We start from the raw sequence: 23,628 nt of genomic DNA, 5'->3' as shown, positions 1-23,628 counted from the left end.
TTTGACTAGAGACCGGCCCACCAGGATAAAGATTGAAAATGTGACGTCATTCAGGGGTAAAACCGCAAAGGATTCTGGGAACTTGTGGCAAGAGGTACTGGCGCACGCAGGCTTTCAATTGAACTCAGTTACACAGCGATAAAAAGAAACCCAAAAAATGGCAAGAAGCTGTTGTATTATTAACTGCAATAGCCGGTCACATGACAGCCACGGGAAGCCGACGGGTAAAGAGATCTTTTTTTTTTATCGGATTAAGTCGTTGAAGAGAAATTTTTTAAGCCATGTTTCCGAAGTAAGAGCCAACGGATGGTCTGGATATACCAAATATAACGTCTCAGAACACTCCAGCTCACATGTTAGTCTGCTCCAAGCATTCCCACAAAGGTCAGAGTTTTGTAGTAGTTAATACGTCATTTTTCTTAACATAATTGGTGATATAGGTTACAAGCAAGTCTGGCGCTGAACAGAAATTGTTGCGCTATGCTCCTTTGTTTATTGTGTTTATTGTGCATTAATAGTGAATTGTCCTGACACAATATTGCGTTTCGCTTCTGTTATTACCATGGTACATTGACAAAAATATATACTTTTATTCACAGGGTAAAACAGTTGTTTTGTATCACTAATTGTCCAGTGCGATTACAGCATACAATATTATTGTCACTGCTACATTTCTGTAATGCTACCAGAAATTATTTCCACTACTAATTAATTACCGTTGAGCTCAAAGGTTATATTAATAAACGGTTAACGAATGTGTATGTATGAGACGATTTGTGAGACTGGTAAACTTACCTTTGTTCCTACGATGGTCTTTCGTTCTACACGGTGCATTTCAAGGTCCTGTACCCATCCGTCGGTAAACTGTACCTGGGCTTGTTGCAGTGACCTGAAGTTACTAAACTTCATGAGTGCATGCACTCACTCCAAGAACCGTATAATTATAAATATGAGCGTGGTGAAAGTTGGGCAGCACGCTAACGTCTTTTGTCCACTCTGTGTGCTCGTAAGGGTCTAACCCTTTCACTCCTTTGATTTTTTCCTCGTATCTTTTCTTTGTCTTTTCGTCGAGTCTGTCTTTGTACGGACCGGCATTGTTCTCCTTTTGTTTTTGTACATTCCTTTTTGTGCGTCAAAGAAAAAACAAGAAGGCATTGGAACCGGAGAATGAACGTTTTGCTGCTTGCATTTGATGCGGTACTTGGATTGTTTTGCCACGAGTTCCCGGCATGCAATGCGCGAAAATCACGTGATTGCTAAACAAGGGAGAGGGTGCATCCGGCCTCCTCGGCTGTAATTGGTCCAGCCCAGAGTCGATCATGACCAATCCGGTTGTTCAGTGATGACGCGACGAATCCTACTTCCGGGTCTAAAGTTGTCTGCGTTTAATATGGCTTTTGTGCTGTTAACATGTTTAATGTTATGTATTTTCTTCTATTTGATCTCAAAAAGCTCCTAAAACAGTCAGTGATCACTGTTGACCTCCCTCGGCTTTTATTACCGCTAATCATTTATTTAAGCTCAGTTTTTAAAACCTTAGGATGTAACTACAGCCCAGCCCATGCAGCAGTATATGAATGACTAACCTCGTATTGTGGATGGATTATCTCAGTTGTTCTCCTGGTTGAAGTTTGGTCCTTTTACAGCATCCTGCCATGCGATTACATTTGTTCCTGACCACCGAGAACACTCACGTTAACTTTTATCGAGTGGAAAAAAAGTTAGCTTGTTTATATTATGCTAACATACCTGTGTCGCTAGCGGTCACGTAGCACATCATTATATACCAGCTAGCCCAACTTCAGTAACCCTACAAACGTCACTGCTGTTTAGTTTTCTGTCTTCATTTATGCTGGAAGTGATAGCAGAGCTGTACGTTTTAATTTGTTTCCAAAACCCCGCAGTCAGGACATGCTATATTGTATTTAGATAGAAGCTAGCGAGCTAACTCCCTGCTAACTTCTAACTCCGTTAAATGTCATAAATTCCGTTTTCATGGATGCCTTGATGCCAAACTCAATTGTTACACCTGGTAGAGCAGAACGCTGATCATTTTATTAAAGATGAAAGACTTTAGACAGTTTTTCAACTCTCAGTAATGCCATAGTGATCGTTTGATATATGGACCTGCAGCGGAGTTTAGACCCAGACACGGCTAGTGACGTCAGACTGAACAACAGGATTGGCCAATCCAACACCTTTCATTATATATACCCTTCCTAAAAAAAAAAAAAAAATCCAAAAAATCGCCAGCGGCCCACCGGGCAAATGCCCGGTATGCCCGATGGCCAGTCCAGCTATGGAGGGGGGGGCTTGAGCCATGATGAAGACGACTTGTATGAGGAGGTCAAAATGAAAAGCTTCATCTTGAATATTTAAGACTGAGGTGGCGATTGTGGGATTGCAGAGGAGCAGACAGGGGGACGGGGAAGTGTAGGAGGTGTTGGATGTATCCTCTGTCACACACAGAGTTAGTAGCTGGAGTTATGTAACAGTCTGAAGTGTATTAATACATCTTGCTGCTCTTTGCTTGCTATTAGTGAGCTGCCACTCCAGCATTAATAACGGGCTTTCCAGTGCAGAAGATTCTCCCCTCGCCTTCAGCTCTGCTGGCTCCAGATTGCTCTCATAAATATTTCAGCCTTTCACCTGACAGCCAGAAGAATGTAGTGAGGAGCGAGTGTCTGAGGGATTTACTTATATGGGGGTACTGCAGAAGACGAAGATTTTACTCACCTACCCCTCAGATGGAGGTTTAATCATTTAGTTCCCATTTTTGATTTTGTTTGTTTTCTTAAATTTCTGCTACATTTACAGGATTATCGTGGCCAGCTGATCACAACTACTCTGTCATTACCAAAAAAACAAAACACATTTTTGCCAGGCACATCAGGCGGTGCTGTGATTTGCTCATACATAGAGGTCAGAACTGTTATTTATATGATTATTTCTGCTCCTAAGTTGGGGATTTTAACATGAGTATCTATGGTCTTGCCTTGTGTTTTGCAGCCTAGTCTATAGCCTATGGTGCCATCTGCTAATCTGAGTTACTAAAAAGGAGTGACAGTGCCCTATGAAGCATTTAGATTGGAAATGGCAAATAAAATCTCCCTATAGTACCCAGAATTGATCAGTTATGGTAAAAATAAACACAAATGTTTTGGTCAGGGCTAATACCCTCCATCCCTTAGAGTGAGATGGAGGGTATTAGCCCTCAAACATTTGGTAGTCCTCATATCAGAGCTGGCACCGGGATGGACCCTGGACAAACTGGAGAGATAACATGTGTCAGCTAGCCTGGAAACACCTCTGTATTCCCCTGGATCAGCTGAGGGAAGTAGGACCTGGCCCAAAGAACTGGTAGATGACTGAATGGATGGTTCACTAGTGGATTTGTAAAATATACATTCATTAACAGTTGATTTTCTTAGACTTTATTTACCTTCAATGGTCTGGCAATAAATGAATGTGGGTTTACTAACGAGTCAGTGAAGTAAGACTGAAACAAAACATCACAAACTGAAGCCAACAGCTGACGTGACTTTCTAGCCAATAATGGAAGTGTAAGTTGATAAACCCACCCTGTTATCGATATATGGCTCCCAAACACCATCTTTTTTTATACAGTCCATGGTTGCATCCTTTTATCACAGTCTTGTGCTTTCGCAGAAAGTAGTTTTTGTTAATCTCATCCCAAAATATGTTAGGTGGGTTTCAGAGTCTGTGCTCACAGTAAGACATCACACCGATCACCAATGAGTCATTTTAAAGCAGTACGTCCCCCACAGAGTTGCAGGAAAACACACAAGTCAGCTTTTAAAAAAAACAAAACAAAAAAACCCACACACACAAAGTGGCATCTCAGTTCATGTTTGTGTTTTTATTGGAAAAACAAAATGTAAAGACGAGCATGTACATCTTGGAATGCAGATCAACTGAACCAAACAGAACAGCTGGACTGGGCCGGGCCTCGCCGCACCCATACACACACCCACACACACACGCACGCACGCACAAACAGAAGATAGAAACACCGCAAAGCACCGACCCCCGTCCCCACTAAAGTGAACTTGTGTACACACACAGCATTTGAGGCAATGACATTTTATTCTTTCATCACTTCCTGTTAATCTAAAACCATTTGTTTACTCAATGTTGCGTCAAAAGCTGCTTGTGTATGTCGATCATCTTTAACCAACCGCCCTGAAACCCTACGACACACTCGCCGCCCAACATGGCTCAAAATCGTCACCCTGCCTTGAACAAAAGGTGAACACACGAAGGAAAAGTGACATGCCCGAAACACAAGATCTAAAATGACTTCTTATTTATTCTATTTTTATGCTTTTCTTAAAAATATCTGACTTCACTCAGGTAAGCAAACTGTGAAAGCTTCTTCCTTCGCTCAGCTAACCAACACCTCCTAGGCCGACCTGAGGACCACCGACTGCTTTCTCCTGCTGTGCTCTCGACGCTAACCCACGAAAAGCCTCATGCATGAAGAACAGAAATGAAAGAAGACAGGAAGTCGAGGAAGAAAGGCGATCGGCCGTCCCGAAACATCGCAGTGACGTCAGGAAGCCAGCTGCGCGGCGACCGCTCGGCTGTTGAGTTGAGATCTGATTGGGCAGCTCGGCGCTGAGATGGGAGAGGGGAGTGGGACGGAGAGGTGGGGGTACAAGCCAGTACATGCAGATTCAGTTAGTTGTTTTTTTTTTTTCCTTTTTGTGAACTTGTTTAATATGGACAGATCTGAGATTTTGAACATTCAGTTTAAGTTGTTGATACAGAACAGTATGATTAAATGTAGATTTTTGCAATAAGAGGTAAGTGAAACTTTTGACAGATTCTTTGTCTTTAACGCGAGCCCAGTTCACTTGGCGGTCATCATCTGGACAAATTCTGTGGAGAACGAAGAGGCGGAGAAAGAAAAGCCATCAGGAATTATAACACAGCAAGCCTCAGGACCAATCAGAGCTCTGGAGCTTCTAATAACACTCATGACCAAGCTCACCTTCGTAGTTGACCTGTCCGTCCCCGTCGATGTCTGCTTCCCTGATCATCTCGTCTACTTCCTCGTCTGTCAGCTTCTCTCCCAGGTTAGTCATCACATGACGCAGCTCTGCTGCACTGATGTAGCCATTTCCATCCTGACAAAGAGATGGGGAAAAGTGATCAGACCAACACGCGTGCCATTTCAGTGTTTCTCCGCATATCTACTCTGGATTTGTGAGGCAGGAGGTCAAATCCAAAAAAAGATCCCGTTTTACTCTTCACCACATCCTCCAACGAGGAGCACGCTGGATTAGTTAAGAGTCATTTACAGTGAGGAGCTGTGGCTTCATATCAGAAGTGTTGTTATGAAAAGGGAATTTTATTTTGAAAACTGACTGGCCACTTCCTTCATTCCTATTTCTGACTTCCTGCTTTGAATATGACATGAGGCGAGTCAGTTTCCCCACACAGACTTAAGTCGAGTCGTTTAAATGCTTCAAATGCATCGGGACGAGTGCTGAGAACACACCGAGGGCTCGTATGGAAGTTTTTTTTCCCACAAGAATTTACCAGCTCTTTTCTACTCTTCTTATCAACAGGACGTCTATAAAGACCTACGCAATTTCTCTTGTTTCCAGTGACTGGAAATGGCTAGGAAAAGCAGCATAGTATGCCATCTTTCATAAATTTCCAACCATCAGAAATTAGACCGCGAGTGCCACCGATTGTTGGAGTGTTCTGATACCTTGCAAAGTGCCTTGACGCAGCTGTTATACTGACTGCAGCATTCATACGTCAAAATATGTATGAAAAACACTTAAACCAGGCCCACCTTATCAAAGACTCTGAATGCCTCCCTGATCTCCTCCTCACTGTCAGTGTCCTTCATCTTCCTCGCCATCATTGTCAGGAACTCGGGGAAGTCGATGGTCCCGTTGCCTAGGAGTAGGAGGTAAATATGACTCATCATTGATAAAAGGGTTATTTAAAAAAAGACAAGTTAGACAGATGAATCCTTCCCCCGTGTCGAGGGAGGACAGCAGCGTACCATCAGCATCCACCTCGTTGATCATATCCTGGAGTTCTGCCTCGGTCGGGTTTTGACCCAGTGACCTCATGACAGTGCCCAGCTCCTTCGTGGTAATGGTACCATCTCCGTCTTTATCGAACAGGGAGAAAGCCTCCTTGAACTCTGAACAGGCAAACGAAGAGAAGAAGAAAGGACATTTACACTGCAGCTGTAAAGACGCGAATAAAATTAGAAGTGTTTTATGGCATCACCTTACCAGCAATCTGCTCTTCTGTTAGTTGGTCAGCCTAAAAAAACAAAACAAAAACACCAAAGAGTGAATTAATATGCTATGTTATTACCAAGATTGATTAAGAAAAAAAAAAAAGAAATCCAATACAATCGTTTTGGTTCAACAAACTAAGCATTTTTTTTTCTTTTAATGAGACTTGATTATCTTTTAAATTGAGATTAATCAGATCCTGCCTCATCAGGCATCACAAACAGTGGTGAGAACTGCTTCTGTAAGCACTTTGTTGTGGTCGACTTGTGACATGCAAGCTTTGCCTGACAGAACTCTTCATCTTCGGTCATCATCTTCACAGTTTACCATAGCTTACTGCTTTTACTGTCATTTAATGATCTAAAATTTCCTTATTTCGAAAGGCTCATTTTAAAACTCCAGGATTATGTTACTTTGAAAGAGAGAAAGAAAGACAAACTCCTCACAACATCAACAAAAACACTGACAAGGCTTCAAGGCTTTTGATAATGACATTAGGAAGCAAATGCGGGGATTAATCAGGGATCTCATTACTTGAATCCAACCTTTATATCATCAAAGTGGATATCTGTTAGGTCTGCCACCAGCTTCGCTGCTTTTGGTTCTGTTTTTTTCACATCCCTGCCTCCACCTCCTATTCCTCCATCCAGTCTTAACCCTCCAGGCCCTCTGCGCTGCTTCAGATCCACACCTCTTCCTGCTCCACCACCACCTCCTCCTCCAGTTTTTATGGTCAGCCCATCGAGCGCTCCCCGCACCATCACCAAGCCCTCAGCCAGGCACTCAGCCTGCTTGCTGGTCTGGACGCCCTGCTTTTTTACTTCAGCCAGCTCGGCTTTGGTTCTCTGCAGGCAGTTCCTCAGGTCCTGCATCTCTCTGACAAGGCCATCCATGCGGCTTGATGACGAGTCCATCAGCATCTGCAGGAAGGCCCTGTAGCTCCTCTCCTGCTGCTGGATCAGCTCTTTATAGTAGTGCTGCTGTTCGTCCAGGAGGTCATAAACGGTGGACAAGCTCACCAGCTCGTCTTCTGCTGGGTAGACGGCGATTTTCTTGGGCAGCATGACGAGTGGGTGATAGCAGGAAGGGCAGGAACTGGGAGGAATGGGTGGATGAAAAAAATGGTTAGACATCTATCCGTCGCTTCTGATTGGCAGAAAGGATGGAAGGAGGAGACTTTGCCATGTTTCTGAATAGTTACATATTCAGGAACATGGATTATAAGATGCTAAAAGATGTTTTTAGTTGTCCTGGATGGGCAGACGGATGCATCAGTCGTCTCGTCTTTCAGTCATTCCAGTGTAGGTGGATGACAGAAGTTTTCCCCAGAGCAGAAAGAGTCAGCAGATTGGCACTGACCAGCCAGGTTGATGGAAAAGTTGCTCCACCTGTTGACGTTTTCCTGTGTGTCAGTCTCTCAGCCAAGCTTTCTATCCAAGTGACCAGGCACTGTTCTACCCTGGCTTCAACTGCCTCCAACAACTTTGGAGAACCCCTCTCTTAGCAGTGTTTCAGCCTCCCCGACACATGGCCATTCAAAACCTCCTGCGGAGGCTCAACACATGAAGAGCAGCGGAACAAAGAAATCGAGGCTGGAGGAGGTCAGTGAAACTTATCAGTAAAATTGACATTAGGTGTGTGAGAGTAACGGGGTCCAGACCAGGGGGGAGGTCATGAGAGTTCAGTGTGTGTGTGCGTCTCCACATGTATATGCTAATCTGTCACCTGTCATCTCACTGCTACATTTGCAGCTCCCAGGGAGGATCGGTTGGCTAGTCATCTGACCTCCTGCAAAGCATCATGGTTCACACCAGGTGGACCCCTCGGGAAGTTCCCCTTTCTCCACTTACTAATTTGTCCCCAAAGCAGGCCAAACTTACACCTTCTCCTCAATGCAGATGTTTGTTTTTTTTAATTTTCAGTTTGTTTCTAGATTAAACTTACTACAAAAACTGTCTAAGGTGCCAAAACTATCAAAATCTATGCAGCTTTAGGGAATTCAGTTGCACTTTTGAATCACAAGGGTCATAAATAACGATAAGAGTGCCTGTAATTGATTACTACGTCTTCTACAATGAACATGTAGCTTGCAAAGGGGGAACAACAATAGGACATGCATCCTGTTCATTTGTTTAGTTTTCCATTCCATTAATATGATACAGGTATTGGGTTAATAAGCTATAATCCTCACTGGGAAGACAATATCAAGCCTGACCTCATCATTGCTTTGCTCGTGAAAGATCTTATCATCTTTATATTTGTTTTTGGATGAACTTTATTGTGTTCATGGGAAGAAATGGTAGTTTAGATAAAAGCTATAGAAATACAAAAATATTATCATGATATTACGGCCCTAATTATTTAGCACAATTGCAGACTGGTTAACTAATTAGAAATCTATTTTTTAATAAAGTAGATTTCCTTGAACTTTGTGGATATGCTCAAAGGGAAAGCGAGAGGTCGGGCACATTAACAGCACTATCTACATGATCCTGTTTTAATAATAAAAACTGCCGGAAGCCAAACCTGAAACTGAAACTAAAATGGTAAAATGATCAATTACCTGATATCTGAATCAAAATATGCTGTGTACTCATGTGACCCAAGGGAAAGGCGGACACTAATGACGGCACTGATCTGTGTCAGGCCGAGCGATGGTTAACAAGCTGCTAACACCTCTAATATCCAGGCCAAATTCCTCTCAAGGCGCCTGGCAATAGAGCCGCGTCAAGTATGAGGGCTCTATGATTTCCTTCTACAGCACCCATGGGTATTATTCTGAAATGTAAAATTAAACTCCGTGCAGATGGCTTTGATTAAAGCCGAACACAACAGCTTCTGTTCCCTGTACTTTGACAGTTAAAGTGAACTCATGATGGACATGTCACGCAAGACAAGTCTGTCTGCTTTTAAACGAATCCTGCATATGTAAGGAAGTACAAGGAAGTACAGCTTCAGCCTACTTCCTGTGTCAACTTTCTCACGTACGTAGCTATAGCAACCACAAACTAACCACAGGGTAATTTCCCCCGCAGGAAATGGCCTTGTAAAGCAGCTTTTAGAGGTCATTATTAGGTTCGGGGACTAGATAATTAAAGTACAAACTCTGGAGCTTGAATTACATCAACCAATCAGAAGCAAGACTGAAACAAACATTAACAATGTCAAATCTAAGATAAAGCCAACAGTCTTCACTGGGGGTCATTCGACTAACTTGAACCATTCAGGACCTGAAGCGATTTCCTCCCTCAAATTCTTTCTTAGAGGGTTGATCAGCGCCAGGTGGGCAGCTTGAAATAACAGGTGTGCACCTTGAACCTGAAGGCTGTTGGTTTGTGTTCCTTTTCAGATGCAGGCATCTCTCAGATGACTAATTTTTTTGGACATGATCTCACAATGACAAAAATAAACATTATGAAGAACAGCCAGAGTAAACTATATTCTGATCTACAGGCTGAAGAACGCCAGTCAACATCTGCACGCTTGTTCTCTATATGTCTAATACAGTAAATACACACACAGATACAGAGCTTTACATCTCCTGTGTCAAAACACTTTTTTTTTTAAAACAAACACTACTAATTAATCCATTATGCAGCCCTAATAAAAACAAGCTGAAAAATCAAACGCTCCCCTTCTGTAAGGAGTTGTTTTTCTGCTTATTCCTACAGAAGAAAAAAAAAAAAGCCAAGTTCAGAGCCCTGTAGCCAATCCAAAAAAATTCAAATAAGAGAAGCTCCAACAACAATTATCTAACACTAACTTTAAATGTGCTACTGCAGAACAGAAATATGAAACGTAAGGCCAAGAAACACTCAAAACCGGCCCACTCAAGTAGGGCATAAACCTCTCCCAGTCGATGTGCAATGAGTTTGACTTCCCTGCTGCAGTGCTAACCAGGACAAAAGCTGCTACAACAGGTAAAGTGGAACTTTAATTACCTGGGACTGCTGTTTGCACTACTGTTAAGAGTCTGGGGTTTTTTGTTTTTTGCCCCTCACATAATTATATCATGCATATTTATATTTTTAGGCAGCAGTTTATGGTTGCATGTATTTGACTTCCTCTCTTTGAAGCCTAGACACATGCTAGCTTTATTATAGACTTTACACTGGGAAGTTCCACACCTTAATCTTATTTGTAGACATAATTTTACCTGATCGGACCGATATGTAAAGATTCACACTAGAAACTACAGCCAGAGTCATAAAAGAAAGAAATGTTTACAGTTTTATTTTAAATATGTTATTAAGTATCATCAGACTACCTGGTTAGGTTAAGGTACTGTTTTAAGGTCAGGTAGTAGTACCTGGTTAGTTACCAGTTAGGTTATGGCACTCTTAAAAACCACCTGGTGAAGTTATGACACCAAAGAGAACTCTGTTAGGTTTAGGTAATAAGGGGTATTTGGTTAGGGTATGCAGTAAAAACATAACCAGGCAAGTTACAACACTAAAAGCCACGCAGAGAGGTTTAGGTGCATTTATGTGCTTTAACCAAAAATGTTTTTTCAGTAAATGTTTTTTAAAAACATGACATCAAATACACACTGAACAAAAATATGAACTACAAAAGGATCAATTTTTATACTTAACAATAGGGTCCTGAATGTGTAAACGCAAGCAACTCCCTCCACAAGCTATAAACGACAAACCTGGGTGGGATGCTACCACTCCCCTGGAGACTGGCACAGTGCATTCATGGACACACAACCCAGGAACAGTGGTGTATGTGCGTGTTTAAATAGTATAAATAGTGTAACATGGTGATTGCAGTGTGCATCCACTGCAGATCAGACTTTTCATCTAGGATCATCAATCTGTACTTAAAAATGTGACGTCAAAACAGGTCAAACACGTTTTATTCTACGCAAAGCGTATGCATGTATGTACACCATAACCTCTGGCCTAATTAGGACTATCAGCGGCTTTTACAATGGTTGCACGTTGGACTTTGACAGCTCTTATCTACAACTGTTAAGCTAACGCCTATGATAATATGCACCCTTACATAAATGGTCTGAACATGAAGGGCAGATGTGCACCTTTATTTTACAGCTCCATGTCTCAGAATAATCAGCAGAGAGAGGCAACTCTCCTCCTGAGAAAATTAGCCATCCTTACATCCTTACTAAAAAACAGAAGAAAAGAAACCACCGGAAAATCAGACTATCGGCGAGGGGATCACTGTTAGCTGTGATGCTAACCAGCCAAAAGCTCCACCACAACTACCAACTGTGGCCACCTGTAACGAGTACTACCTCTCAGTTCTCAGTTTGTGAAGGTGCTTACGGCACCAAAATCTGCTGCAATTTCACAGAGTGGGCTCTTAAAGAGGGGGGGAGGAAAAAGCCGCGGTGGTAATAAACTGCTCCGCCCGCAGAGTCTCTGTCTAGTACCGCCACAGTATTAACATTCGTCCCTGAGCGCTCTACTACGGAGATATTTCAACCCCGCATCTGGCTTCCAGTCAAGTTCACACAGCTTAAATCCACACACATCTCAAGGCACGGCTGGTTAAAATACTCACCATGTCTGTGCGGAGTTCCAACAGCGGGTCTGCTAACGCTACGGGGGAACAGAGGGAAATGGACGGTCGCCACAGAGCAGGAGGGCTGGCTGCTGCTTGGGGGCGGGTACGCAGGACAAAGCACCGCCGCACAGCTCTCACGGTATTCCTCCGCAAAGACCAGTGAGTATGGCTCCCGCGCTCGCTGCACGCGTTCATACGCACCATCTTGTCATTTTTAATTTAAATCCAGAGAAGTTAGGAGTTGGAATAACCGCACTTAGTTAGAAATCAGGAAGGAAATCAAAGTGGAACTGTTTTTCAATTGAATGGTAAGGTCTATATTATTACAATGCTTGGGTAGGTTGGTGGTGTTGGGAGTACATATACTTTAGGAAAGGATGTGATACAAGAGGTCCAGGCTTCGTTTCTTTTTATTTTGCCAGGAAAATAGGAAACGGCTTCGGAAATTTAATGAAACATGTGCAAATATGCACAAAAATATAGTACACAAGTCTTGTCCTGTCTTCCTCCATTTGCCACTAGCCAGTCATGGCAGATGGCTGCCCCTCCCTGAGCATGGTTCTGCTAGTGGTTTCTTCCTGTTGAAAGGGAGTTTTTCCTTCCCAAGGTCGCTAAATGTTTGCTGATGGGGGGGTAGACACTCACTGTTGTACTCTCTATTCTGTATATATTGACAAACACTCCAAAAGACCAGTTGTGTAATTTTGTTCTGTTTCTCTTCATTAAGAATAACTTCTTGACAGCCAATCTTCCATAGAGACCGTTTCTGATAACGCTTTAATGAACAGGAGATGGATCTACTGAAGCTCCAGATGCATCTCTCAGGTCCTGTGTTAGGTCTTTACTGGATTTTTTGTTCCCCTGTTTCTTAAATACTTGACTCTTGGGTATGGTTCATCTGCTGTAGATATTTTTTAAGGTCGGCACTTCTTCTCTTGTCTTTGACTTGTCCCATTCTCTCATTATTTTCTAAGGAACCACAATGCTGAGATGCCTAAAGATACAAATGATCTGTAGACACAACACTGGTCTGGTTCATCCTGTGAGTGAGGTGCCTTTTCATCCTTGAATGATTCACTGCTCAGTATTGAGTGGCTTGATAAACAAGTAAAATATGTTATTTTGAAAATGGTCGGGTACAAACAGCCAATGTCCAAAGAAAACAAGAAAGATCTTCAGAAACTCTGGAGAACTATAACTTCACTGTCAATGTAAATGTGCTTTTGCAGAACATTTGCTGCTTGAGTTTCAAAATTTAAATGTAGGAATAACATAAAATGTTGCTTTTTAAATGACTATAAGGACTTTTTTTTTATGTATTTAAAACATGAATGTGAATGACAAATATGCTGTAGGCTTTAAATTTTTTAAGTGGGACACCTGGTCACCCTAGTTGCAGGAAATGTTGAGCTTTAAGTATCCATCACCTGGACATGGTATGTTATTTCACCATTTTTGACAATGTGGTGGAGTCGGGGGATCATAGCACTGAGCTTACATCATGGTGGATGACCCACTCTACCTGTTAAACCACAACCACTCATATGCTGCTCTCACACCACATTTCTTATTGTGTGACAAAAGATCACGCTCCAGGAAATAGGGGGGGAAAAATGCTACAGCCTGAAAAGAAATGGTAAACATAGATAGATGTAGCTTCCGGCTCTGCAAAGTGGTGTTCTCATGAAGTCCCCCAAAACCATTCTTTCATTATACTGGCCACCAGGGCGGGATACCTGTGATTGACTTAATATCCCATTTCGGGTCATCACTAATAAAACGTTTGGTCAATTTTTGTAAAGTTTGGTTACTCTGAAAGGAGGATTATGCAGTACATTCTCATGGACATTAGCAAAGGCAGTGCCAAAATGCCTTAAACATTTTGCAATGGTCACCTACTGGAAAAGTTAGAAACATCTTCATGGCCTCAGTTGCTTTTTTCAGGTCACAATGGAAAAAAAAAAAGATTTTGGAAACTTTAAAGATTACCAGGATGATTATCCACAACATGAGTTTGCAGTGTACCTGGTTTACACTCATATCTACCGCTCGGGTGTCACGTCTGATTTCAACACACTAGCATGTTCAGATTACCAAGTTTAGAGGAGAAATAAACATATTTACCGCACAATACAGACCATCAAGTCTTAATTTGGGATCTAATTAATTAAATGTAATTAATTACACATGGTGAGGTTAATGTTAACTAGTGAAACCAGCAGGACTGGCCTCATGTGTCAGTCAAGCTTCACTTTCCTCCCATTAGTTATTGCTGTAATACTAAAAACATTTAAATCAGCATGTTACCTGCCCACTTTTTGCCATCGCCACCAAATACAGGTTAAGGTTTAATTATTATTTTTTTAATTGCAGTTAAAAAAAAATTACAAAATAACATTGCTCACAAGCATAGCATGGTATGTGTTTTGGTGTTGTTTATGGCCATTAATTATTTTCTGTATTTACTTTAGGGTTAGATGGAACAATGGCGCTTACTTAATTTTCCAACAGCTGGTTACGTGAATATGTGGATCTTATATCGTTTGGCTTTAAACATTAGTCTGCCCACTGCACAAAACTTGCAGTTTCACTCTGTACAATTTGACTGTTTAAGAGCATCGACAGTCCCATTAGGTTGAGGCATCAGTTGGTGAGTCAGCCCAGACATTTCAAATGTCATCTGTCGCGAGAATAATGAGAGGAGCTTTCTGAATATGGTTTGCTGTTTTCAAAATGTAAAAAAGGCTTAAAACATTAGTTTTTTCCTTTTATGCTGAAGCCACTGGAATGATTTCTACATATGGTTTTGGATTGCTCTGTATTTATTGGTCACATTAACAAATATTAAAGTGATTAGGAATAGTACTGCAGGTTATGTATTTGCAGAAATAATATACTTACATTTTCATCACATAATTTAGGAGCTGCCAGCCTACATTTTTGGCTTTGAGAAACTCTCTATTAAACCTTATCCAGTCTAAGTATCCATGATAAAGTATCATTTTAAATAGAGTGCTGTTACCTGTCAGCACCTGTCCACTCTCCAATTAAATAAAAACCTCTCTTTATGGCGTCCGTTCAAACTCAAGGTGGTTTCTCTTTTATATATATTTACATTTAAGGCAAAATTAATGTCATCTGGCGATCCATTGGCGTCATTATGTTTCATGACAATTAAAAATATTAAAAAATATATCAATATCAATAATTATTATGACCTCAATAACGCGACACTAACACGCTAGCGCGGCCGCGCAGAAACTGACGGACTACTTTGTGTAACGATCTTTTATACAGGCGGAAGGATACGCTCTAAACAGCGCGGCTGTCGGCACTGGGTACAGTTGCAGTTTTGATTTTGAGAGCCGGATTCTGATTGGACAGCGCGGACCCGCAATGTGCTGCATGCTGTAAGGAGGCTGCTGATTGGCAGGAGGGGATCTGCAATGCGTCAAACCACAACGCGTCTCCACCGCAGTTGTAGACAGACCGGAAGGCGGGTAAGATGTGCCAGGTAGTTTACAGGTGTGTGGCAAGCAGAAATTAAGACGTGTTATCCTCTTTTTATTTAAAATTGCACTTTTAAATGTATTTGTAACAAAGTTTGTTGTACAATTGTTGAGTAATAGAATAAAACTGATATCCACCTGAAAGTTAAAACTGTCTGCATGAATGTTTTGTTTGTTTTCTGACTCTGTTTGAAAAACTAATTGCCCCCTGCTTTTAAATCATGAATTAACTGTGATTAACAACACAAGTTAAATTTTACGAACCACACTCAAGAGAAGTAGACTAAAGATGTCAAAAATATGTATTGGTGTCACTTTCCCATATATTTATCATCATGTCACATTTTAAAGAAACCAAGTAACATACATCTATCAGTCTGGAAATAGTTATAAAGTTTATAAAGTCTAAAAAATTTTGGACTCCAGCAAACGCCGGAACAAGTCTTCATAAGTTAGATAGTATCATAGATAGTATCTTAGCCCCAATATCAGGGGCTAAGACTCTGCACAGGTGCGTTTACTGCTGCTGTTGGAGTCGTTTTAAAGGTAGAAATGCCATTAGAAATCAGAAGAGAGCAGTTAATACTGAACTACTGGGACATGGTCAAGATCTTTCAACAAAAACTATTCTCCAACCCTGCTGGGAAAAAGAGAAAAGAGAATTGAAGAGCTTTGAGTGAACAGTGAGGCAGGAAGCAGCTGAACTTAATCTGAACAACATCAGCATGAATCAATCTCTACCATTACCTGTAATACCACAATGGATACTCCCTGATGCTGTAGCAGATTTCAAACTATTGGACAAAAAGAACAAGAATAGGGGTTTTATATTAAACTCGCATACAATGCAGACATACAAGTTATGTCAAAATCATCTACACAGATGCGTCAAGGAATTCATCCAACCAAAGCGGGACAGTATTTATTGTTCCTGAGTTTAATGTCAAAGTAAGGAAAAGGATCAGTGACGGACTATCAGTGTATAGTTTCAATACTGTTAGCTGTCCAGTGGATTGAAGATGCAAGACCACTAAGATCTGCGATATGCTCAGACTCGAATTCAAGACAGTCACTCAGCATATAGAGAAGAAGAAACAATAGAGCATGTTTTAATGCACTGTCAGAAACATGATGCCAAAAGAAGACAACTGATCAAAAACCTTGGTGATATGAAAGTGAAACTGGACTTAGTTGATTTATTTTGTAAGAAGTTGAAAAGTGAAAGTTATCAGGCCTTTTTTTTTTTTAAGGCAGACTAATTTGTTTGGGGGGGATTTGAATTATCGATTTTTTTAAATGTTTTTTTATATATATTTTTTTATTATTTTTTTTTACTTTTTCTTTCTTTTCTTTTTTTTTTACATTTTGGTCCACGCTCCACACCAAATGGTGGCGGTAATGCAACATTTTGCTGTTTGCCAACCCCCAATAAATAATATAGAGAAGAAGACTAGAAAACTTCAGTGGGATGTTTTTGTCCACAAATGGAGAAAACTTGGGACCGTGGTGAACCTTCCCAGAAGTGTCCGGTCCACCAAAATTACTCCAACATGGACAGCTAATCCAGGTGGTCACAGAAGAACCCATAGTAAAATCTGAAGAACATCTAATGGGGGAGTTTCATGGCAAAAAGCAGTGCTGACCAAAAAGAAGACAAAAATTCATCTCACATTTGCCCAAAAAGATCTTCAAAATGTACGAGACTTTGGGGAAGATATTTGGTAAAATCTGAGGTTTTTGGAATGGTTGAATCTCATTACATCAGACACAAATCTAACAAAACATTTTATCACAAGAACACAGCAACAGTCAAACATCGTGGGGATAGTTCAGTGGTCTGAGGCTACTTAAATGGTTCAGGACCTGAACAACTGAACAACTTAATTGATGGAGTCATGAATTCTGCTCTCTGCCAGAAAATCCTAAAGGAGATCATCATTTTGTTTCCTTATGCTCATAAACTGTGTTACCCTGCAAGAGTAGTAATGGGTAGATGACGTCTCATGGAGTGTATGAAACCTTACTGTGTCGACACTGTGTTAGTGTGCTGCTCAATAGCGACATCTGCTGGATATTAAAAACAATCCCATGCAGCTCGGATTCAAAGGAGCTTGCAAAGAAAGATCGGATAAAAAAGTATGGAGAGACTGAAACAGCTAACTGTAAAAGTATGTCAAATGTAGATTTTACAGAAATCTTTGTTGCAAAGAAATGTAAGTAAAAAAAAAGTGAAATAAAAGTGAGTTTTGTTGGGAAAAATACATGCTTGTGACAGTGGGAGTGGTTGTGTACTTGTAAGTGAGGGGTAAAGGCACAGTTTACACAATTTTTATTAAAAATGTGACGTTTTTGTAATATGTTGGGACCAAGGTGAAAGTGGTTATACACACTTTACATCTCTTTCTCATACCTTTCTGAAAGGGAAGGTCAAGGAGGTGAAGCAGCTTCTGAACCCCTCATCTTCTATAAAGTTATGCGGCTGACAGTATTTAATGATCATGTTCAGCACAGCCTGCTTGCTTTCTAGAAATTTAGACCCCAAAATGGAAATATATGTCTCCCAATCTACAGACTTTAAACACCATTTCTGCACACACCCTGTATCACACTCCTCTATACTCAGTTCTATGTATCAGTCCATTACAGGATAGTGGTCACCTCCTACAAACACCTGCAAGTGAATCTGACACTAATGTGTGATTGTCCTTCCAAAGAGACGCCAGATCTGCTTGACCACCTGAAGATTGATGATCTTATTAAAAAAGAAACACCAGGCATGTTGCCAAGGGACTGTAAAAGATGCCCTGGGCAACATTCAGACAATGCCTGCAGATGCTGGGGTTAATGGCATCTTTATTGGCAATCATGCCACTAGGTGGACTGCATATGAGGGAGCGTCAGAGATGGGTTACATCACTGAACCTTTGCCAAAAGCGCCACATCAGAGTGACAACAGACTGCGCCGCAGCACTTACACCACTGGAGAAATCCCACAACCAGGAAGGTGGAGACTATGCCTGTCTCATGGGCTGGAGAGCCACACATGAGGGTAGTTAAAAACAGAAATTATCTGATATATGACGCTAAAATTTACAGCAATCATTATAAACGTTAAACTTTTCTACTGTGAACAGTTGAGCAGAAGGTTTGGTTTTGACACAGAATGATCACTATATCAAATTATACTGTAATACATTAAAATACAAGTACTGATGACCAGAGTACACATATGCTACACTTTTTTAATTTGTGGTTGACATCAAGAAAAGACAACAAAAGTCACCTTGTTTTTAATTTTGATTTCTTTTTTTTTTATTTCATGATAGTGCAAATTAACTTGGATGAGTGACAAAACGTTTCTCCCACAAAACGCTACGTCCAGATGAACAGAATCAACTTTTGGAGATTTACTTTCCTGGATGATTGAAAATGCATCAAGACCAGTTTTTGGATAATTTCTGCTTCAAGATTTTGAGAGAAGCAAGGCAGTGGAAAAGTCAAGGTCTTTAGTCATCGCTGCCCTTAAAACAGCATCTGAAGGGATACATAATAGCTCTTCCCACTGCTCCAAAGAACCTGGCAATTTTGGACTTTTGTGGAGGACTTGTGAGGACACCCAAATTGATTTTCAAATGCTTCAAAATAGCCTCATCAAATGAACTATCACCTGCCCAAGCAGCATTCATGACCTGTTCTGTGGAGCCAAACTCCTTGATGAGTCCTTTAAACAATTTTTTGGTCAATTGACTCACATTCTTGTCCAGATTTGTTATAGACTCCTCAATGCTGATTTCAGGTTGCACCAAGTTCTTGACATGTTCAATAATGTCTTCTAAGTTTTTGTTAGCTAATGAAAGCAGAGGCTTTTTTAGGCTCTTTTTGTACTGAGCCATGAGTCTAGCTATTAGACACATGGCAAGGTACTCAGCTGCTGCCTGAGATGACACTGACAATTCTGAGAGCTTTTCCTCTAACTTTTCTGAGGGTTTCTCTTTAGACATTTCAGACAGTTTTTCCTCTAACTTTTCTGAGGTTTGCTCCTCAGACTTTTCCGAGGGTATGTCCTCTGAGAATCTGTCCTCTGACTTTCCAGACATTTCCTCCTCCATCCTCTCGAGAACTGGTGTTGAACTTGAACAAGAGGATGTTGAGCGTTTCTCTGGTGACTTGACCTGCTTTTCCAGAGACGCTGGTCTAGAAGGACAGGGTTTTTTAGATTCTCTGCCACTTTTCTGAGAATAGTCTGATTCTGTGTCTCTTGCCCGTTTCTGTCCCTTTGCAATGACCTTTTGGATCTCTTCAACAGCATCAGACACTTTTTCGCTCTGAACAATTTCATCTATTGTTTCATCATCAACCAAAAGCAGAATATTTTGCAAAAACTTTCCAACTGCGTCTTCTATGATTACATAGAGGACTTCAGGAGAAAAGAAAACTCTCGATTCAGCTACTTGCTGTGGTGTCCTGGAGATGACGGAGTCTGATAGACTTCTACCCATAACAATTGTGGGAATTTGGTATACACGACTTATCACTAAATGGTCGTACAGTTTCTCTGTCAATTCTCTCGAGAAATTCTTCACTTTCTCGCTTATGTTAATGTTTTCGAGCCTTTCTTGGATAATGCCATGTTCTTTCTCCTTTGTGAACTCGCTGTATATGTCACTAAGTTCAGATTTGATGACATTAAAGCTAGTTGGAGTAGCAGATTTTATCATGTTTCCCAGAGTAGATGAGCTTCTAGAAGAGGCACGGACAGACATGCTAGAATTTGAACGAGGAGTTTCGCATGCTGAACCTGGGAGGCTGACACTCATACTGTCGTGGGAACCTATTCTCTCAGTTTCAGGGGAGTGGGTTACCTTTGACCAGGGCCGTGCAGAGAGGTTTAAAGGGGCGGGTGTTCAAGCCCCTATAGCCCCCCCCCCCCCCCCCCTCTGCACGTGCCTGCCTTTGACAGACTAATAAAATAGTCTTTGCTCTTCTTCGCTGTTGTTTTCAGCTCCCCTTTCATCTTTTCAAAATGTTTTCCTGCAATCTTGGAAAAATGCAGTTTGCGTGATTTTTGCGGTGCGGAAGGAGCACGTGAGGTAAAAAACTCTCTCACTTTATCAAAGATGATTCCCCCGTTGAATCCAGATTTGGGTGAGGTACATTTCTCACTGTGACAAGAATAATCAGTGTCAGTGCACTGGAGATTGTCAAGTACAATATTGACAATGTCAGCTGCAATTTTTTCTACTCAGGTGGAATACTTTCTGCCTGCCTTTCAGCTTCTGCACATTCCCCACTTTCTGAACTTTCTTTCTTTTCTGAAAGTTGCTCTATTTTAGCGGGTGGCTCACTTTCCATATCTCTGTCATCATCCGATAATTCATCATCTGTAAAATCTGAATCTTGACACCAATTGGTCAGAATCTCACTAACCTCCTGGGTGGCTGATTTGACTGAGATGCTGGACTCAATGCTATCTTTGCTGGACTCAGACTTACTTGAATCGCTTTCCTTTCCCATGCACGGGCATTTCAGTTTACTTGCATATCTTTTCAAGCATGAGAGAGCATGGGAAACCATGACACGCAGTTTTCTAATATTACGAATTGCCCCACTGACGTAAACAGCGGGGTCTGATGGTAAATTGAAGTGCTCTCTGACCAGGGTGACTATCAATTTGACCTTATTTGAAATCTCCTCCTCAACCATCTTTGTCAGCTTTTTAGCACTGTCACATATCTGCTTTGGGATGTTGAGCAGGTTTGCAATAGTGATTGAGATGGAGTCACAAAATGATGGATTTGTTTCTATTTCTGCAGATGCATCGCTCTGAATGACGGGAAGAGCACGTCTCAAAATGTTGGCTGAGGTGATCTGTATGATTTCAGAAATCATATCAGCCAAAACTGCTTGAATATCAGAATCCCAAGCTCCATTTTCTATTAAAGTCCACTGTGCATCAGAGAGCGTGTTGAAGGCGTTATTGATAATCGGTAACAGCTCATCTGGTGATACGACCAGTGGGGTTTGAGTATTATAATCTTGTGTTGCAGACATTGTTATTTCACACGGATTCTCTCTGTGAAAATCTTCCTGAAATGCTAAACTTTCTGAATTGAAAGAGCGTGGTAAGTTTGACATGTAACTACTGTCGAGGGGGTCTCTGGTAGTGATAACGTTTTGACTTGGCTCCTATTTAAGGACTCCCGGATCAAAGGAAAACCACATTAAAGGACTTCTTTGACGTAACACATCAAAATCTTCTATGACTTAAGTCGTTCAAATGCACGAGAATTCGCGCATGCGCAAACGCGTTAAGCTCTTTTTCTTTTTAACTTTATTTAACAAACAATGAGTATACAACATACGAACAGATGAAGTATACAAAACAACAGAACATCAACACAAAAAGCCAAGGGTAAAAGAAAAAGGTAACAATTATAAGAATACACGCAAAGATTCACATACATATATTGTTTTGAGAGCCTTTGTGTTGGTGGAGTCTGATATTGATTGTATGTACATTTCCACATCCTTAAAATAATGACAGAAATATGGTGTTTTGTTAGTAAATTTACATTTATGGATAAAAAATTTAGCTAAAAGTATTAACAACTTTATCATAAAAAACATTTATCATACTTCTTGGGGAACTTAAAGAAACAGAATAAAACATTTTCCCAACGTAAAGAAAACTTCCTTAAAATATGGACAATAACAAACCTGCTAAATTCCTTCCAGAATCTCTGTGTAAAAGAACAGTACCAAAAAAGATGTGTCACAGTTTCTGGATGATCCCCACAGAAAGTACAATTAGTAGTTATGTCCCTTTTAAATTTTACCATGTAGTGACTGGCTGGATAACATTTATGTAGAATTTTAAATGAGACTTCTTTCACCTTATTTACAATCAAATATTTATGGGGGACCATCCAGACTGTCTTCCACTTGATATCTGGAACATATCGGTTCCAATAAGATGTTATATATGGGAGAGAGACGATATCTTCTTGGAATAAACTACATATTCTCTTATTGCTGTTACCAAGTTCCTGTGAAAAGCAGATTTTTCCTATTGGTGACTCAGCTGGATCAGGGAGAGTGACTGAGGTAGATATTGAGCTGTCAGTGTTTTTATATAACATTAAAGTCCCTGAGGGTATGGCACCAAGCACCATTGAGAATTCCTGAACACTGATTGGAAAATTATATAGTGCAATAAAGTCGTTGTAAGCAAGTAGTTTTCCCTCTTTACTAACCAGCTGAGCCACCAATAGGATCCCATTCTGGACCCAAGTTTCCAGGAAAAGTGATTTATTTTTATATAAAATATCTCTGTTGTTCCAGATAAGCTATTTGTGAGGTGAGAAGTTGTGTTTATAAATGAGGGTCCACGCTAAGAGGACCTGCTTATGGAAGGATGAAAGCTTTACAGGGAGTTTCTCAACATTGTAATTACAATTTAAAATAAAATTAAAGCCACCAAAACGAGAGAAAATATAATATAGTATAAAGTTCCAGATAGAGGTAGGGTTTTTAAGAAAATGTTTAGCCCAATTAATTTTGAAAGTGTTATTTAAAGTAGAAAAGTCTAAGACGTTAAGCCCACCTGATTCGTACTTATTCATCACAACAGTTTTTCTAATATAATGCGTACGGTTTTTCCATATACAATTAAAGAGCATACGGTCAATATCTTTACAAATTTTCTTATCCAGATGTAAGGAGAGAGCAGCATGTTAATCGGGATATCCCTTCTGCTTTAGTAATTAACACTCTACCTTTCAAAGACAAGTCCCTTTGCAGCCACTGGTTGAACTTTTTTAGGGTTTTCTGTATAATTGGAGTGAAGTTTGAAGAGCATCTTGATTTTTGGTCTTTGGATATTAACAGTCCCAAGTATGTGACTTCTTGTTTAACAGAGATATTACAGATAGTATTTGCAAGGCAGTCTTGAATTGCTAGTAACTCATACTTTTTTAGATTTAGGCATAAACCAGAGGCCTCAGAGAAGCCCGCGTTAAGCTCGTAACTCGGATGCGCATGGCAGAAGAAATCGCACGGAAATCCATGTTCTGTCAATGAGAAACTGTTTTTTTTTCTCAAACCTTTACTTAAACATCAGTACAACACAAAATGGAATTAAACAGTACCACAATAATGGTGTTGTATTTACAAAAGAATTGTATGCATAATAATTAAGATACTGTACAAGTTCAAAGGAGAATACATAAAAAGAGAGATGTCTTCCTAAACATTTGGACTTGTAAATCAATGAGAAACTGATCCATTGAGCTCTCACGTGT

The 23,628-nt window shown here is 40.6% G+C and overlaps 1 protein-coding gene and 1 long non-coding RNA gene across 3 annotated transcripts; one reads left to right on the top strand and one right to left on the bottom strand.

Moving 5' to 3' along the window:
* Positions 1-3,861: 3,861 nt before the first annotated feature.
* LOC309695532 (calmodulin-1-like) lies at positions 3,862-12,038 on the bottom strand. Of its 2 annotated transcripts, none has more exons than XM_082516245.1 (6): positions 11,817-12,038; positions 6,282-6,312; positions 6,044-6,187; positions 5,828-5,934; positions 5,015-5,150; positions 3,862-4,902 (listed from the first exon to the last, which is right to left on the bottom strand). In XM_082516245.1, exons 1-6 carry the CDS (start codon positions 12,021-12,023, stop codon positions 4,874-4,876), a joined length of 654 nt encoding a protein of 217 aa, XP_082372371.1. In that variant the 5' UTR covers positions 12,024-12,038; the 3' UTR covers positions 3,862-4,873. The 2 variants fall into 2 exon arrangements, with proteins under 2 accessions (XP_082372371.1, XP_082372370.1); XM_082516244.1 differs by lacking the exon at positions 11,817-12,038 and adding an exon at positions 6,833-7,366.
* On the top strand, positions 12,038-15,459 carry LOC309695533. Its single transcript, XR_014273172.1, has 3 exons — positions 12,038-12,127; positions 12,547-12,861; positions 15,117-15,459. It is a non-coding gene; the product is annotated as an uncharacterized lncRNA (long non-coding RNA).
* Positions 15,460-23,628: the final 8,169 nt, after the last annotated feature.

Source organism: Aulonocara stuartgranti (assembly GCF_965226115.1).
Source record: "Aulonocara stuartgranti genome assembly, chromosome: 19".
NCBI classification, from domain to species: Eukaryota; Metazoa; Chordata; class Actinopteri; order Cichliformes; family Cichlidae; genus Aulonocara; species Aulonocara stuartgranti.
The sequence above is the reverse complement of the archived record's forward strand: the minus strand, read 5'-3'. Positions and strand labels throughout refer to the sequence as shown.